This window comes from Rattus rattus, chromosome 8 (genome assembly GCF_011064425.1).
Source record: "Rattus rattus isolate New Zealand chromosome 8, Rrattus_CSIRO_v1, whole genome shotgun sequence".
Taxonomy (NCBI): Eukaryota; Metazoa; Chordata; class Mammalia; order Rodentia; family Muridae; genus Rattus; species Rattus rattus.
The window spans coordinates 94647459-94666716 of NC_046161.1; the positions used below are offsets into that span (position 1 = coordinate 94647459).

At 43.8% G+C, this 19258-nt stretch overlaps 2 protein-coding genes across 3 annotated transcripts in view; one reads left to right on the forward strand and one right to left on the reverse strand.

Annotated features, from left to right (window-relative positions):
• Topbp1 (DNA topoisomerase II binding protein 1) overlaps positions 1 to 3052 on the forward strand; it is a 44313-nt gene extending 41261 nt beyond the window's left edge. Inside the window, 1 exon segment of the mRNA XM_032910364.1 lies at positions 2384 to 3052. Coding sequence (XP_032766255.1) covers positions 2384 to 2518 — 135 coding nt within the window. The 3' untranslated portion in view covers positions 2519 to 3052.
• Positions 3053 to 5421: 2369 nt separating this feature from the next.
• Cdv3 (CDV3 homolog) lies at positions 5422 to 18623 on the reverse strand. 2 transcript variants are annotated; one of them, XM_032910366.1, is made up of 5 exons: positions 17905 to 18623; positions 16871 to 16947; positions 11844 to 11986; positions 8657 to 8816; positions 5422 to 8322 (listed from the first exon to the last, which is right to left on the reverse strand). In XM_032910366.1, the coding sequence occupies exons 1-5, from the start codon at positions 18217 to 18219 to the stop codon at positions 8307 to 8309; spliced, it is 711 nt and encodes a 236-aa protein (XP_032766257.1). In that variant the 5' UTR covers positions 18220 to 18623; the 3' UTR covers positions 5422 to 8306. The 2 variants fall into 2 exon arrangements, with proteins under 2 accessions (XP_032766257.1, XP_032766258.1); XM_032910367.1 differs by having other exon boundaries at positions 5422 to 8319; positions 17905 to 18560.
• Between the last annotated feature and the right edge of the window lie 635 nt (positions 18624 to 19258).

A 19258-nucleotide genomic window follows, 5' to 3' on the forward strand; every position in this document is an offset into this window, starting at 1 on the left:
CATTGCCAGGGCAAAGGATGTTTAGTTGTGTCATGGAGGAGAGCTACTAAATGTGTAAAGGGTTTTTTGGTTTTTTTTTCCTGTGAGTTTTCATTTCACTGGGATTTATGCATGACTGAATGTTTTTCTCTAAGTGCCTCTTTTATTCATACTACGCAATCTTTAAGTTAGAAATTTCACAAACTAGTATTTGAAAGGAAGACATGGTTTTTTATAGTGTAGCCCAGGCTAGCCTCAAATTATATAGCTGAGAATGATTTTGAACTTCTCAGTGAGAAGATAACAGGTACATAGCACTGTTCCGAGTTTGCAATTCTAGGGTCAAACTCAAAGCTCCCTGTATGTTAGCCCTAGCCAAGATTTCCCACTCTGTTGCGCCCAACCTCGACCAGCAAGGAAGACACGACTAACAGAGATCTTCATGCAGTTTATTCAGGACCTTTGATATAAGCTTATTCTCTCTCTCCCCGGGGAACGCCCTGCATCAGCTTAAATACCTAACGCTGACCAACCTCAGCATGCCACGCGGGTCATGCAGACAGGCTGTTACTATGCGGAAGCTAGCAGGCAAGGCAGGCATAGCCAAGTAAGGACTTTTTATTACAAGGAGCGCTCACCATTGGGAAGGTGGAAGGTGGAAACCAGCGCCATCTTTGGGGCGCGGCACGTCGCAGCTCCCTACACCACTCATCCAGTTGCTTTTTTATGTTTGGTCTTGGCTAATGTCTCCTCTTTGCTGGATTTGTGGACTTTGATGTTCCCCACCACCAACCCCATCTGTAGCCCTTTTATTCTGTGGCAGAGAAACAGTCTTATATTGTAATTTTATGGATCATTGGTTTTGTCAGCCCTTAACCTAGCTATAGTTCTTATGGCCAGCCATTTTTCCTTCTGAATGTCTTTCAATAGCTTTGTGCTTGTGATTAGTTTTGAGTTAATTGCTTTGTAAGATGTGTGATTTTGGATCAGAAAAGTTTAAAATGTTTAAATGTTTAGCTGTGTGTTAGAAGAACCATCTTTCCTCTGTAGATTGCGAGGATTCAGCTGTGTTTCGGGTATATTTTGTGTCCTCTGGGACTATACTTAGGAAGCTCAGAAGAGGCAGTGCAGTAAGCTCTCAGCGCTTTGTCAAGGTCCTTCTTCATTTTACACACTTTCCCTTAACTAAAGCCCTGCCTTGTACACATATCCAGGCTAAAAGCTTTTTAGTTGTTGTTACTGAGGTTCTAACAAGGTAGGTACCGATGTTAGCATTATCACTGTGATTGGTTGTTTTATGAAACGTAGGTGAATGTGGCATCAAATTAGATCTGCAGTTTTTCACAGCATTTGGTGATTGTCAGGATATGGTTCTTTATGTCAGTTTTAGTTTTTTCACTTGGTACTCCAGATTGGCCTTAAACTCTTCTGCACAATTCTGGAAATAGGTTATACTGTTTGGGTCATGTTCTGGATATTGTGTATAATTTGTAGATCCTGGCATTTCCTTTATCTGCTTGCATTTTACTTTAATAATCTACAACAGAAGCGACTGAACTGTCAGTTCACATTTTAATAAGGCTAAATGTGTCTCCTGTATACAGCTCAGAGGCCAAAGATTTGGCCAGGCTCTACAAACTATATTGGTTGGGAATCTCAGTTTTCTGTGGGGATAGTTGCTTTCCTGCCTGGTTCTTCAAGACATTTCTATTACAATTTTAGCCAGCCTGTGCCACACATAAACTTAAATTGGTCTATTTAAATTTTTCAGGTATTTTAAATTTTTTTTATAGCATTTACTTGGTCTGTTTATTCTCCAGCATCTTAATATATTTCAGTCAGAATTTATCACTGCAATCAGAAGGTGAGGGTGGGGACTGGCTCAGCTAATACAATAAGGACTTAAGTTCAATTCCCAAAACCCAAAAAAGGCAAGCATGGTGACTCCTGCTTGCAATCTTAACACTGAGAAGGTGGACACAGGCTCAGTTCCAGGCCCAGTTCCAACTAGTGGGATGGCACGGTGACTCAGGCCTTTAATCCCAGCATTTGAGAATTAGATAGGAGGATGGATCACTAAGCATCCCAGGTACAAAATGCACTCCAGGCCAGCTTGCCTGTTTTATGGTAGAAGGCCTTGGAATTTTATGATTTACTTAATGGCTACAAAGGTAGCCATTGCATTGCAGGGTAGAAACACTTTAATATCCTTGTTACCTGCTAGTGTGATGGTTCTGAAGCCCGCTGCACTTTCATCTGTAATGGGTATAGATAGTAATTCACACTTAAATACTAACCACCCTACCCCCTTCAATCCATATTTTAACCCATGGAACCATTAAGATCTGAGCTCACCTCACTTCACCAGAGCTTTGACCAAATACGTTTTCCTCTTCCATTTTAGGAATCCCCTCCTTGTGCTGATAATTATCGAGTATCAGAAACTGCTTTATTCCATAACAAGGAAGGTGGGCCTGGACTACCACAGAAGAGGAAAACTCCTGCAGAGAACATCATCAAACGGCCTCGGGTGCACTGATTATCAAAAGAATGTTTTGAGTTTAGCGCGCTTGTCCAAAATGCGTAAGACTGTGTCAATGTCCAGCAGCACAAGAAAATTTTCAGCTACAAGCTGAACATTGCTGTCATGCATTTGTGTAGCATTTTAAAGGCATACATGTGATAAAATGATCTGTGAACTTGATGCCTTTAGCCTGAATGAATCACTGGACGCTGACTGTTCCTAATAAAAAGGAACTTAATTAGCTTGCCAAGCCACACTGAGTACATTAGGACTTTTCTTGTAAATATATGAGGCTGTAGTCGTTTTAACAAGATTTGTTTAAAAAATGTCTTGGTTTATATATTAGGGTTATTTCCTGTTTTCCTGATCTTTATATATGTATTCTTGCCATTTAACCTCTTTTTAACAGCCTAAGCAGAGTTTAATAATGAAGCTGGGGCTTTAAGCTTAAAATATGTATATATGTAAATGTGTGTATGTATAAACTATCATTTGCCAAATGTGGGCACCAAAACTTTAAGAAAAAATAAAAAATAGCAACTCAAACTATTATGTTGTTTATTTAGGTCTGTTGATATCAAACTTACCTTAAAAACTCAATTGCTAATTACATTAGCATTTTACATTACATTAGTGATATTTTACAAGGATTTAAAGGGAAAAAAATTGGCTGGGTGTGAGGTAGGAGGGTCACTGAGTTTGAAACTGTTAAATAAAGCAAAGACTAGAGGCAGCATATAGATCCAAGGACTTAAGTTTGGCTGTCAACACCCTTAGAAGGTTGTTCACACTTCCCCATAAAACTACAATTCCAGAAGCATCTGATGCCTCTGGCTCACTCCATGGATGCCAGCATTTATGTACAGACAAGTATCTTTTTAAAAGGTGACAAATTTGTTGTGCTTCAAAATAACATGTTGCACTGGCCCAGGCTACCAAATACATCTTAAGATAAGGGAGATGGATGGCTTGGCTCCCTGGATAAAGTGGGCTGCACCAGCTCAAAGACCTGGGTTTAGGTCCCTAAAACTCACATAAGTACAGGAAATAGGAGATCCCAGAGCCAGTAAGGAGATAGTTCATGCTTCCACAGGATGGTTAGAATCACATTTGCTGGGAAAGAGACACATAGCTCCTTTAAAATGGCTCTACAGTTCTGACATGGTGTGACTCGGTGATTTTGTCTTTAGGTATACACCAGAGAAAGACAAAAGCATGCCAACACTAAAACTTCTATGTACGTGGCAGCTCATAGCAACACTGAGGCAGAATGGAAACAAGCCAAATGTCTACTTAGGAGCGTGCATGTTATGTCCATACAACTGGTTTACTAGCAAGTTGTACTAACACAACACGGATGGACAGACGGACGGACGGCCCTCAAAAGCATGTTTGTGCAATGCCAATCACAAGACACCTACTGTTCATGTGAGTGCACAGAAGAGGAAAGCCCATGGACTGGGGAAATGGGGAAAGAAATGTGAGGCAGAACAACTCACTGGTAAGGCATTTCTTTTTGGTGTTGGAAGTGTCTGGGAATGAGCAACTACAATGGGCATGTGCCCTTAAGAAAACCAAGAATTTTGTCAACTGAGTTGTTTTATAACCCTGGCTAGCTTTGCAACAAGCTATGTAGATTAGACTGGCCACAAAAATAGTATCTTCCTGCCCCTACAAGACAAGTGTTGAGATTTTACAGATACAAGCTATTAAAATCAAGGTCTCAAGGCCAGCCTTGGCTACAAGGCAAGCTTGAGAGTAGCCTGAACTCAGAAACCATTATCTCTAAAGAGCCTATGGAAGCTTAGACTGAGATCAGAGCCCACCTTAAACTACATAGTCTAAGAGTAGAGGACCTTGCCTTGCATGCTGTGGCCCTAAAGGAGGGTGTTTTGTGTTTTCTAATTTAAATAAGCGATTAAGGAAAAACTTCAGAACTGGAGATACACCAGTGGTTAAGAGCACTTGATGTTCTTGCTAAGCAGCTTGAGTTTCCAGCACCCATGTAAAGTCAGTGCCTCATATGCTCTAAGGGTCCAACACAGGTTCTTGGTCTCTATAAGACCTGTACACAAGTGGCATATGTTCACATAAACATAAGTAATTTTTAAAGCCAAAACCAAGTGCAAAAGTAGACAGTAAATATAGATTCCATTACCAAAAGTGGCTTAAAATACACCTCTACTGACGTAGGACTATAAACTGAAACTGGAAAAGATGTGTAAAGGCTAGAGAAACCACATTGGCTGCTCTGGTCCTAAGTTTATTCCCAGCGCCCACATACAAAATGGCTAACCTTTTTAACTCCAGTTCCAGTAACTTCTTTAAAAGGTCTCCAGAACTGATATATATACAGGCAAAACACCCATACACATTTGAGAAGAGGGGAAAACCCTAGAAACATCTTTTGAATAAGGAGCCCAGAACGGCCCAGACAGGAGGAATAAAAATGGTGTAGATCAGAGAAAGCTTTTTGTAATGAATAGTTTCCAGAGTGACAAGTTGAGTTCAAGCCCTGGGACCCAATTATAGAAGATAATCACCTGAGAAGACTGCCCCCCCACAACCTACACTCACTTTAAAAATGGAACCATGACCGAGGAATATACCCAAAATTGATTTTGACCTCTGGCTCCCCTCCAATAAAAAAGGGACTTGAAATCAGTTTACTTGAAAAGGGCTTTAGAATCCCCTTCTCTAACAAAGCTACAAAATCTACTGAAGCTCCCTAACACGGTTCAACACTTTAAGGAGTGAGTGTCTCTGATGTGCAGCCATTTTCCACCCATGCCTGTTAACATCTACAAAATTTGGCAAACATTTCTAAGTGCACCCTTGGAGAGCAGGGTCATACCCCAGAAGTTGACCAGACACTGCTAATTTAGACTAAGGGGTTTCAACAGAAAAGCACCACATTCCACCATCCATAGGTTGACTGTTTATTCAATGTTAATGTTACAGAGTTCGTACACTGTCGGAACCATGCCTGAGAACCCAAAGAAGAAATGGTGCAATGGACAGCCTCATCCACCCAGACAGTGTATTAAAACTTGATTCATATGCATTTTGATTTCACAATCTTAAAAAATTATAACAAGACTTGGAATTTACATCTGCTGCAGGTCTTCAGCGTTCCAGTACAGTATGCCATTAAACAAACCTCGTCATACGTCTCTGTTCACTTCTTAAACCAGAACCCCGAACAGAATTTGTCTGTGTGTGAAGCTGGGGTAAAGCATACATTAAGGGAAGATTGTGACTCAAGGTGTGAGATTACTTGTTAAGGTTTCTGGTGCCCAAATTAAGCCTTCAGTATAACTAAGAATCTCAAGCTTCTAATCACCCACCCTCCTCCTGGCTGGCTCAGATCATGCCAACACTGTTGCCCACAAGTGGCATACAGTCTGGTCAGGAGACACTGGTCTGCACCTCCTGCTTCCCACACTGCTGCACTAATCCACTAATCTGCAAGACAAGCTCTCAAGCTGGGAAAACTTCACCCATTCCGGTTCTACTCCTGTCAGTAGTGAGCAAGTCTGAACTGTTTGGCAAAGGGATTCATTTACAGAGAGAAACCTAGGCACCGCCATTATATCACATAGTCATAGCCAATGTAGAGTACGTGTACTGAACCATTTGCAGTGACATGAAAGTAGGTAACTGGCAGTCTATTTCATTAGGTGGAAAGAAATTTAACTGTGACCTCTTCTAAGAGCCAAGTACCACTAGATCGTTACATTGTAATTACTAACAACAGAAGTGCTACATTACTGGCTATTCCCCTGACTCTCCAAGTGAATACAAACATACTCTCAAGGTGAATAAGAGCTGGCTAAACAATGAATGGATCTCCAAAATAGCCCATAACCTTAAAATATGGGGCACAGATCGTATTTATCAGACACCATGCAAGATTCGCAACTTGGTGGTTTTTGCTCCTGTTACTTTGAACTGTAAAAGCCAGGTCAGTGAAACACTCCCCCTTCTGAGCAGACACCACACTCTGTCCACAGCAGTTCAATTTAGACCTGATTAGGAGGCTTGAGCAGCACCTGGAGTGGAGCAGATCCACTGTCCTTTATATGTATCTACAGCTACCTGGTTCCACCTAAGGATGGCAAATTCATAGGGCATCTCACAATTCCAATGCTTCTTTCAGACTATTTCACCACACAATATGCCCTCAAAGAACTTACTCCAAGTCAAAGCAAGGCCTTAATGTGGAACCGGACAAGCACTATCTGAATGAAAAAGTATTCAAAGAAACAAGGCTACCCCCACCCGCTCCCCATTTGGTGGACCCAAGTTTGGTTGAATTAAATCCATAGTTACCTCATACAACTAAAAACTTAAATTATAAATCATAAGCCCCACACAGATGATCCAAACACATCATTTCTGACAGCGGCTTGTTCCAGGAAGTCTAACAGCCACAGCCTATAGAATATTCCTTAGGATGGGGCACAGAACAGGTTATTAAGGTCACTTAACTCTTCTGTTTTTACAGTGGATCAGAACCCAGATGGCTGACTTCTGAAGGCTTTCTGCTAGGAATCCAGTAGAGTTGGTTTCAAGGTTCACACAGACAACTAATAGCTGTAACCTTATGTAGAAGTTGTGATCCACATGAAATCCACAATTTAAGTGCAGCAAATCTGAGGTAGTCAACCTTGCGAAGGCTCAGTATCTGAACATAAAGATGTTTGAAATGACCACTGGCTGCAGGTTTGGTTTTATACGCAGAGCAACTATGGAAACACTGTTGAATCTAATTCACAAATATTTAAGACAATGAAAACATCCCTAAATCCAAGACACATCAAGATCAGTCGTGACTCTTGAACTTCCATAGTGCAACAGGGACAGCCACTGGACCGAGGTCTTCAGTCAGCCACTGTAGATCCAGAAATCAAGACGCTGAATGGCTGTTCTTGGTGGTTGGCTGTGGTCTAGTTATCTTGGAAGGCTTAGCAAAGACCATTCCTTAACTGTACTGTGTGGGGCTGTACTTCTCATTCTCAAGCACAGCATACTGGTTGTCTAGCTCAAGTTTAAGGGCCTGATTTTTTGAAACCTCCTCCCTACCTCTATTTTTGTGTCTTACTACTTCAAAGCTCTTCTCCATTTCTTTATCCCTAAGGGAAAAGAAATGTAATCAGTAAATATTTCTTCGTCACTAGGGAATTTTGAAAGTATTCTTCCTCGAATTAAAAAAAAAGACCCTAAGAATAATCCTGGAGAGACAGGAAGGGAATACAAAAATCCTTATCAAACCATTAAGGCTTCAATTGAACAGAAAACATGTAATACTGTACTGAAGCTCTGAGGCCCCATCTTCTGAACAGAGTATTTGGGACCAACTTGAAGACAACCAGAGAGAAGCTGTATAATGACATTCCTTCTAAGACTCACTTCTAAGTTTTCGCAGTTAGTAGGTAATACGTCTTTATGCATAAGGGCAACAATTTCCTCATTCAAGTAATGTTCTCATCATTCAACGATTTCTCCTCCCCTTTGCTTTGGGGGAGTGGTCTGATTAGATCAGGTACAGAAGATGTGTGGCAAGTCACTGCTCTCCCAGAGTCCCCCCACATGTGAGGACAGAATGGGGAGCACGTCCAAGTAGAGGTCTAATTCAAGCCAGCTGTGCTCTCGTGAGGCAAAGGCTGGGATTTAAAAACCACCCAAAAATTCGTCCATCTGATGCCATTTACATTTCTTCCCACTTTATTTACTTTTGAAAATCCATGTCCCTAATAAGATGTAGATGTGCCATATGTGGTCATTTAACTTCAGGCAGCATTCATTTTAAGTACCTGCTGAAATAAGATTATTTATAGTATTAGATCTCTAAATCCCAGCGTCTTTCACCTACTCACATTTATTGGGAATGCAATGATAAATGCTTCTACAATTCTAGTTTCCTTATTAAAAAGGAACATAAGCCAGTAAAATGTACTTAAAATTAAAAGAACTACCTAAATGGAGCTGTGACAGAAACACAGCGGACAACAAAATCTATCTTAGCATCCTTTCTCTTGTCCTTTCCAAAAAGGGCTCTTGCCCCACCATCTCCTCCCTCCTGGGCACCCAAGCCCCACCTGGTTCCCAGCCACCTGTCAGGAAGCCTAACCCACAGCTCCACACACTTACTTCCGGCTCTCTACATGCTTGGCAGTGGACTGCAGGGATGGGAACTGTGTGTCACTGTATATTTCTGGTGGTCCTTGTGGCGTTTTCCTTGTCGTGGTTAGCCTTGCCCCAGGAGGCCTGTATACACCACTAGGCATTGCTGGCTCCGGGGTTTCTGTAACTAATAGATAAACATTCATTCAAATGTTTGACCAATCATAGAAAGGATTTGGATTAGACAATAAAAGCAAAGTTCTGTAAGAAAATGTCTCAAAGTAGAAAACCCACTCATCTCTTAATCTTGAGGTTACCCTTTTGGAATGTGTGGTCACTAGAGTGTTTCTCCTATCAGTAAATGTGGCAGCCACTTTCTCTACTTTGAAGGTGGGTTAACAAGGTATCTTATGTAAGTTAGTTAATAAAATGCACATCAGCATTTTAAGCCCCTAAAGATAATAAAGAAAATATCTAATTCTTATCTTTATTTCATTCTCTTAAGATCACTGGATGTTAAGTTTCTCTATTTGCTTATAACACAGGCACCTTGGTTTAAAATTTAATTGGGGGCCACAACCTTTCAGGTCTTTCCTATCTATCTCCTATTTCCCCAGCTGACCCTCAGTATGTTTTCAAGCAGTGTTGTTTCCCACTTTTCAAAAGCTTTCAAAGTTTCAGGCTGGGGAAGCTCAATGGGACAGCACTGTAATCATCTACTAGATGTAATAAAATGTTCTTATAGTTTAAAAGACTTTTCTATAGGCCTAGTCATACCAGGGGTAAAGCACACACGCATATTTACTGAGTACCTAAACTGCACTTGACAGACACACATTAAAATCTGCCTTGAATAATGAAACATGCTTGCAACATGGGAGGCTGAGACAGGAGGATCTTGAGTCCTGGTCATCTTCAAAGAGACCAGACCAAACCCCAAATATCTACTGACCCTTATGCTTCAGCCACTATATGTGGCTTTGAAAAAATTGTCACCATAGTTTGTGTGAGGGCCATGTGACTTGTGAGGCTTGCTGCTCACTTGCTTCATTCATCTAAAGACAGTCTCCACTTTGTATCCATGGCTGCCCTAGCTCAGACACCACTTGCCTGTGTCCCGAGTGCTAGGATTCAAAGCAACACATGTAGCTATTTAAGAGGAATAAAATGAAGCCTAGATTTCAACTCCTCGGTCACATTAGCCACCACCCACAGTGCTCGACAGCTACATGTGAGTAGCCGTCACTCTATCACATCTATCACCTCCCAAAACGCTAATGAGCAGTATATTCTTGGAGACAAAAAGGGAGACGGGTGCCACATCAAAGACCACAGCAGAGGAGTACCGAGGAGCTACAGTTTAATGTGTGCACACTTTGTGTAGATACACAGATGCCTGGTGGGCAGAAGGAAAAGGTGGATTCCTTGATACAGGAGTCATAGGTGTTTGTGGGCACCCAGGTAAGAATTACTAAGATACGGTTCTGGTGCTGGTAGAGCTACTAGTTAGTACTCTTAACTGCTGAGCCACAAAGCAGCTACATTTTAAAAAGGGGCTTGGGGAGTGGTGTAGGGGTTAATAACAGAGTAGAATTAAACATGTGAAAAGACCTGGAGGCCAAATAAATGGCTTGGCAGGTAAGATTCTCTATAAACATGGTGGCAAGACCCAGCTCCACAAACTCATCACACAACATTAAAAAGAAAGCAAACACTTAAAAAACTAAATGTCAGCCAACAAGCAGAATCTGGCCCAACAACTGACCGTCGTTGTTCAATCTACATTATTGTCTATGCCACAGCAGCACAACAGAGACCACCAGTCCGCTCATCTAGGTTGTCTACCATCTGGCTTTTCAGGCACCTGATACAAAGAGGAAAGATGGAGCCCAAAGCATAAAGACTAAGGGTCTGCGGGAACATTTCAGGAGTAGCTTGAAAGAGGAGCAAGCTCAGGAGGGAAAAAAGAAAACTTAAGGGCATCATCATGGTGATTCAGTCATTTCAGCACCTGCTGTAGCATTAGAACTTAATTCATATGCACCAGAACTCAGGCATGGCAGCATCGTGGGCCTGTAAACAAAACAGCATAGGCTTGGGGAGGTGGACAGTGAAAGAGGAAAGAACATCCCAGGAGTGTGCTAGCCAACCAGTACAGCCATTCCATCATCTCTAGACTCAGTGAGAGCTTGTCTCAAGCATTTAGAGTAACAAAGGAAGACACAGCCACTCTAGCCCCGATATCCACACCCACACACCAATATATAACTTTAAAACACACACAAACACACACGCACGCAAATAAATTCAGGGCTAGCCTGGGCTATCTAGTAAGACCCTGACTCAAAAAGCAAGAGTGACTAGTGGGCCTGGGTGGAGTGGGAATGATTACCAAAACATACAGATGACGTCCTCAAAAAGAAAAAAAAAATTAAATTAGACAGCTGCTGGGAAAGCTCACACCTGTAATCTCAGTTTTAGGGAGGTGGGGGAAGCATAAGGTCATCCATATGACACAGAGGACTCAAGGCCAGCCTAAGCTATATAAAAGAAATAAAACTAAGATTTTTGAGCTGAAAATGCAGCTGTGGGACAGCACATTAGAGTTCAATTTCTAACACAGCAAAAACCAAACAAAAACTGAGCTAGAAAGATGACTCAATGGATGATGACCAGAGCTGGATGATCAGATCCATGTTAGCCTAGGCGGGCATGGCAGTCATCTCACTAGAGGCAGAAATATGATCATAAAAGCAAGCTGGCTAGCTAGGATAGCTATAATTGGCGGGAGTTCCTAGTTCCTTGAGAAACCCTATTCTCAAAAAATAAAAGTGAACAACAGCGAAGAGCTGTGGCCTATCCACAAGCACTTGTACAACCACGCAAGCACATACCACGCAAGCACATACTCCAACAACACACAAACCCCCAAGATTTGTTACAGAACTTTTTTACTAACTCCCTTCTGCCGAGAATGTAAGCTTCCAGACCTAAGTGTGTAGCACCATGGATATAATTTAGTGGTAGGATTATGGCAACAGGTAAACTACTTGGCTTCCTTCATTCCCTAGCACCAAAAACAAAAGCAAAACTTTGACAGCCTACAGGGCAAAAAAAAGTATGTTACTCAATTTCTACATTCCTTCCACTAACGACACATACACTGGGATCCACTTTGCCCACCCCCTTCTCAGGAGGGAAAACAGAAGATCACCTGTTACTGGAGCAGGAGGCGCTTGTACCAGAGCAGTTTTATTCCAGGGACCTGAAGATTTTTCTGCTCCACTGCCACCTCCACCTTCTTCCCAATTATCTCCTGGATCTTCTCTCTTTTCATTATCGTCGTCTTCCTTTTCACTATTGAAAAACAAGCACATTGAACTTCCCAAGAACTAGATGTATATGCACCACCATATGTACTACTAGTACAAAAAAACAATTTTTTTTTGAAATATGGTCGCATTATGCAGTAGTGACTGGCATGGACTCATATCTAGGCAAAGTTGAGCTACATCTCAGAGATCTGCCTATCTCTGCCTCCCTCTGCTGGGATGAGAGGTGTGAGTACACCATTATGCCCAACTATACTTTCTAGGGGGAACTTGGGAATCCGTTCTCTTTCCACCATGTGGACTCTAGGGAATAAACTCAGGCCATCAACATTAACAGCAATGCCCAATAAGCCATCTTGCTGGCCCCCATAAAAGATTATTTCTATTAGACATGTCCTAGCTTTAAGCTAAATTTCTTCAGGTACTGTTCTGTTATTGTTTTGTTTTCTGTGAGTATAGTCTAACTTGGATTTTTCATGTATGCTACAAAAGCATGCTAAACTGAGCCATACCTAGAATCCAAGACAAATTTCTTGACCTCCTTTTGGACTTGATTTTGAAGCAAGGTCTCACGTAGCCCAGGCTGTTCTTAAATTCAGCATATATTCAAGGAAGTTTATGACCCAGGCTGATCTTCCTGTCTTTATCTCACGTGCCGGGAATAAAGGTGTAAACCACCACACCCATCTTTACTGAGTCCAGCTGGAAGTAACTCCTGCATTAATGACTTGGGATGCCAACAAAGAGAAGCACCTAATCTTCAATCTGTACTTAAGATGGTCTCTTAAGGTCTAGTGACAAGGCTCAATAACAGAGCACTTTGTCTTGGGCTGATCCCCATAATTCAAAACGATAAACATGGAAGTGATCACCACTGGGAGACTGGCTGGTGACCTCTGCACACAAGCTGAGGCAAAGGATGATGACTTCAGTAACACATTCTCCAAAACTAAAGGTCACAACTAGATGGTCCTTGCCACCAAGCCCAGCTACCTGAGTTTAATCTCCAGGATCCACAGGTGGAAGAGAACTAACTCCTGCTGGTTTTATTCTGATTTGCATACCACGGCATGCCCACACAAAATAAACTGTAATTTTTAAAAGACAAAGGAAAGAGAGATGAAGGATATGGTCAAGCCAAATTTCAGTTTTCCCTTTATCATATAACCTTTTCAGCCATATAAAATAATGCTGATCACTAACAAATGATCATGCCATCTAAATTATCATCTAAGACAGTTATCATAAACACCAAAACATGCAGAGCGAATCCTAAAGATTTGTAATTTTAACAAGTATTTTGATAGCCAAAACAGTATTAGGAACTGATTGCTGAAATCCAGGTTCTGCCATCTCTGTCATTTACTGGTCAGGCTTTCCAGATACACTTGTTGGCTTTTAGATAGAGATGACACATACACCAACATGAAGAGCAAATAGGTTAGCACACACTATCACAGACAGTACTAGATATTTAGCAGTCATACAAATTCTATACATTCAGCACATATATCACCATTATAAGAGTAAATTCTAGTTTTCATTTGAAAAAAAAAAAGATATGGGAACATGTTATTTACAATGGATCTTAAAGAGCTGATCAGATAACATAACACCATTTTCTAACAATAGCTTATTATCTGGTATGAAGTTTATAATTACTCAGGCTAATTGTGGTGTCCAATCTTCAGAATTTTTTTCAAGAGTTTCTTGCCTTTTTAAAATTTTAAAGCCATGTCAATAGTTGCACTATGCTAATTTCTTCAGGGATGAAATAGGTACTCATCTAGATGCAACTGCCTAATGGCAATGTCCCAACAACCTAATCTATCCAGGAAAGGTGGCTTCCCACTTACACCTGCATACACTGAAGCAGTAGCTTTCAGTTATTCAATCTACCCAGTCACCAACGAATTAAGTCACAACTGCTCAGCTGCATATACAGTGAGAACACTTGCTGTTAAAGCAAAAAGAGCAGAGGAATTCAAATCCCTGGCATTCACAAGAAAGCCAGGCATGTCCACATTGCAGGGCTAGCCAGCCTAGCCAAAATGGTGAGATTCAAGTTCACTGAGAGACCTTGTCTCATGGACTCCTCTGGCCCTCAATTCAAGAGCACAGGAGTGAACATTCAGGCATATACTGCATGTTCACAATTTAAAGAAAAATTCCAATTTGGCTTACTAACATCAAGTAAAATGTCACATCTCTTTTTTAAGACAACGTCTCTCCCAATGTAGCTAAGGTTGGCCTTGCCTTGAACCCACAATCCTCCTGCCACAACTTCACGCTCTGGGATTACAGGCATGTCCTATCATATTCTGCCAGGACACATTTTTCTAACCCCAGCCCCAGAGACTTTTAAGAATAATTAAAACAACCACAAATTTTAAAAACACACCTAGATTATAACCCACTAGCAAAAAGTGACATTTTCTAAAGTAACTACTGGAGAGCAATGACAAACTGGTGCTGTAAACCATGAACAGCACAGCACAGAAGCTAGCAGTTTACTGTACAACAAAATACATCCCTCCAACCAGGAGCCTGGGAGCCAACCTGGAATAACCCAGTGGGACTGCCCCCACGTCTTAAAGCAAGCACTGGAGGGAAAGGCATGGAGGTAAGTGGCTTAAGTTGTCTTGCCTGTATATGGAGTTTAATTCTAGCTTTGACACAAGACCCTGTCTCAAAAAAAGTTAGATAATAAAATTAGAGCTAAGGATATGACTCGCTGGTAGAGCTTGCCTGTGTTGTATGAAACCATGTCTGATTCCCAGGATTCCAAACAGGGGGAAGGTTTGCCAAACTAAGCCTGGCATAGTGGTGCACACCTATAAACCCTAGCACGCAGGGCTGAAAACAGGAGGATCACAGCAGTTCAAGGCCAGCCTGAGCTATGAAGTAACTTCTTGACTCTAAAATCAAATTTTACACTGAAAAACCTTGAAGGCCACCCCTCCACTTTCAGAAAGTGTTACTTTTACCCATTAAAGTTCAAGTCAGTATGACCAAAACTTACCACTCAAGGGCCGACCAAAACCCTAACTACAACAGAGCAGGGACCACCCTAGATAAAAGGAACCTTTAAATCCCGCTCCATAGTTATACATCAAGCCTCGGGACAAAGAAAACAGGAACATTTTCTACTTTTTAAAATTTGAGACAGGATCTCATTAAATTGCTCAGGGTAACCTTGAACTCACTCTAACCCATGCAGGCCTGATTTTTTTTCTCAATCTCCCTATCTCAGCCTCCTCAACAGCTGACAGTTACAGCTTTCACCCAGTGGGAGTGAAGCCCAGTGGGAGTATTTTCTAAAATTCACTCATCGGAGTATATACTGGTCTTGCAGAGGAATCAAATTCAGTCCCTAGAACTCAGACAGCTCCCAAGTACCTGTAACTCCAGCTTCACAGGACCTACCTGACGCTCTTCTGACCTCCGCAGGCACCTGCACGCACAGTACATATTCCCAGACAGACATACACACATAATTAAATCTTTAAAAAATAAAGCACCCGTGCACGCACATACAAAAGAAGCCACACCAAACAGGTAGATACCTTTTAAGTTTCCTGCTACAAAAAGAAATGTTTAATTTGGTGAATTCACAAGTGAGAGCACCTAGGGGCATCAATGCCTGGGTGGTACAGACATTAACCAGACATTAAAATACTTACTGGTTTTTCAATAGAAGTTACCTGATCTAGATTTTAAAACGACTATGTTAAGAAAGTTGTCTCAAATGGTCACTTGAATTCTCTACAAATTGCAAGCTTCAAATCAAAGAATTTCTGATCATTTTGTGTAAGATGAGTTAAGGATTTTGAATCTTAAAAGCAATAGAGCCCTACCTTACTTTTTTTGTACTTCAAAATCTTACTTACATTTTCTACTTAAAAATCTTCCCAAGCATGTCACTTTAAAAACCAGATCTAAAACGAACTATCAGAGATTGAACATGACAATGTAGGCTCTCAATTTTAAAGTCTCGTAATCAACCAATCCAACTGTGAAAATATGACTGTTTTCCTAAACTTTGAAAATCAGTCACTTCAGAGCTTGAGATGGTAGGTAGCAGGGCCTGCAGTTCCAGCAGCTCAGGAAATGGCTAAGAACTGTGCAGACAGAGTGCCAGGGCAAGTCACTCACTGGGGATAAAGGCGGTGGATTCAAGGCTTCAGGAGAGCCGCTCTATTAACAGAAATGTTCAATTCCTAGACCGGGGTGGGGGTGGGGGGTGAGTACTCAAGGTGGCTTCAGTGTGAATACAGATCTATGATGTTGGAAGTATCCTCAACTGCAATTGCAAAAGTATCTCAACTTGTTTCCCAGAGAGAACTACAATCCACCTTACTAAATATGAACAAGGAGAAGCGAAGCCAAGCACACATTCAGGTGGACACTTTTAGAAGCAAGGGTTCAAGGTCAGGAACAGCTCAGTGCTCTCCCACAGATCGGGATCCAGTTCCCAGCACCCGACACACCAACAGCTGTAACTCCAATTCCAGTAGACGGTACAGACATACACAGGCAAAACACTTCAACACTTCAAACAAACACTTTTTGAAAAAACAAACAAACAAACAAACAAACAAAAAAACCCTCCTTATCCTCAGCTGCACAGTAAGTTCTCTGGGCAGTATGAGCTACAGGAAACCTTACTGGGGGTAGGGAAGACCACCTAAGTTCAAACACTAAGTGTTAAAAATTTAAAAATGACAAATACCCATTTTAATCAACTCAAAAATCCAAACAGTTGCAAATCGGGAAACTCTCACAGGATTTTAGAATTGGCAGCTAATTTAATGACACCAGAGGCCTGCTGGAGACCACGGCCTAAACGCGGGCACAGTCCTTCCATCTGCAACCAGGTTATCTAATCCCACGTGTAATCACACCCTACCTTATTTGCATTGCCTGAACTCTTAATCCGCTGTAATCAACCTCTTTTTGTTCAAATTCTTTCCACTCATTTTCATCCTATGGAAGAAACAACATCTGATTAGCGTTTGTGTTAGGCACGTTTTAGACTAAGAAAAAGAAGTATCAAGGGCCATCGGGATTCCCCAAACAGGTAAAGGTACCTGCAAAACATCTAATTAATTAGAGATCTTGGTAAACAGATTTCAGACTAGAATAAATTAGATCAGGGGCCGCCAGGATTCTTGAGCTGGTATAAGAACCCACAAGTCAACAACCGAGGACCATAGTCTGATTCTCCGGGCCCACGTGGTGGAGAGAATTAACCCCGGCCTCTAACCTCTCCGGACACGTACACATGAGTGCGTGCACACAAACAGGCAAATAAATGCGATCTTTAAAAATAATTTAAAAAAATCCAGACAGTGATACAGACCTTTAATTCCAGTACTCCGGAGAGGCAGAGGCAGGAGGTTCTTTGTGAATTGGAGGCCAACCAGGGCTACACAGTGAGACCTTGTCTCAAAAAAATAAAATGGGTCTAGTGGCTGGGCTGTAAAGTTAGCTCGTCCTTGCAAGATCCCGACACGTGCCTGGTTACCAAACACCCCCTCTGCCGCCGCTTTTACTTAAAACCAACTACGGGGCAAGCTGAGTGGCGGAGAAAAAGCGACAGAAATTCCACAACTCAATTCCTAGCTTTACGTGGCCGCGCTGGGAAAGCAAGCCACGCTACACCGGCGGCACAGAGACTTTGAACACCTTAAGAAAATAAAATCCAGCCCCAACCAGGCTCAAGTGGGACAACGAGGACTCAGATACACGTCACCCGGGGACCGCGGCCCGCCCCAACCCCCGTAGCCCAGAGGGCGCGGCGCGCGGAGGACGGCGGACGGGGGCGGCCAGACGAGCCCCGGAGGCCGCGAGCTCGCCCGACGTGCGAAGCCCGAATCACGTGGGCTCCCGGGCCCGCGGGGGCGGGCACATGCGGCCGGCCGCCGGCCTCCCGACCCTCACCTTCGTTATGGCCTTGCCGCCGGGGCCCGCGCTCCCGCCGTCTCCCGACCTCGAGGTCCCGCCGTCTCCCGACCTGGCACCGGAGCCCAAGCTCCCGCCGTCTCCCGACCTGGCACCAGAGCCCGAGCTCCCGCCGTCTCCCGACCTGGCACCGGAGCCCAAGCTCCCGCCGTCGCCCGGCCTGGAGCCCGCCGCCGCGCTGCTCCCGCCCGCGCCGCTCGCCGCGTTGGCCGCCCGACTGCTCCGCTCCTTCTTCTTCTTCTTGTCCCTCTTGGCGAAGAAGTTGTCCAGGCTCCGCTCCTCGGTCTCGGCCATGGCCGCTGCCCGGATGGGTGGGGCCGGCGGAGGGCGCGGCGCTCGCGGTTCGGAGCTCTGGGTCAAGGCCGGCTGTGCGCTCAGGCTGCCGGGTGAGGCGTCGCCTCAGCCCCGCGGGGTCGCCGAGGCGCGGGCGGCAGGGCGGCCGGCTACCCCCGCGCTCCGGGGAACGGTGGTACGATCCTCGCCGGGACCGCGAGCGTGGAGCAGGGTCGCGCCCGCCCCGCTGCCTGAGGGACAAGGAAGGCGCGCACCGGCGAGCGCTCGGCTAACGACGGCGCGTGCGGGAGGAAGACGCGCGGGCCTGAGGAGGGGAGAGGGGACGGGGAGGGGAGGGAGGGGAGGAGGGAGGGCGGGCCACCAGCAGAGAGAGGCAGCGCCGCGCCTGCGCGCTCGGTTCCGCCCGCCGCTGTGGGCGCGCCGAGGGGGGCGGGCGGCGGGCGGCGGGACGAGAAGGGGGCGGGTCTTCCGGGAGAGCCAATCAGATGCCGGGACGGAGCGCTTAGGTGACAATCCGTTCCTTCGACGGGGCGGTGCCCTGTGTGGGGGCGGGGAGAAGCGGGTATATGCAAAAAGTGACGTCTCTAATGGCTCCTGCCTCCGATTGGCCAAGGATTTTGCCTTGAGGGCGGGCATTTAGAGGGTTGGTGACTTGGCTAAAGAAGACCAGCCGGAGGGGGCGGTTGTGCCTTGGTTGCGCGCATGCGTAGGGTACACGTGCGTCTGCTCGCCAGGACTGTGGCCTGGTAGGCGTTTGAACTTTCAGGAAAAGGAAAGAGACCATGTTAAGCCAGCTACGTTCAATCTCGTTCCTCCTGCCCCGCTTTTCGGTACTTGCACCCTCTCTGGTCGGGCACCTATTACTTTTCTTCTGAATGGAATGCTTTTGATGAGCACTGGATAAGTATTCGTAGTTCCATTTATGGAAGAACCTTAAATAAGCAGTACGTGAATGAAAGGGAGCTGATTTTGAACTCCGTCCTGGACTAGATGTGTCTACCAGGACCAAGTTAAATAAATCTGACCCTCTAACACTAGC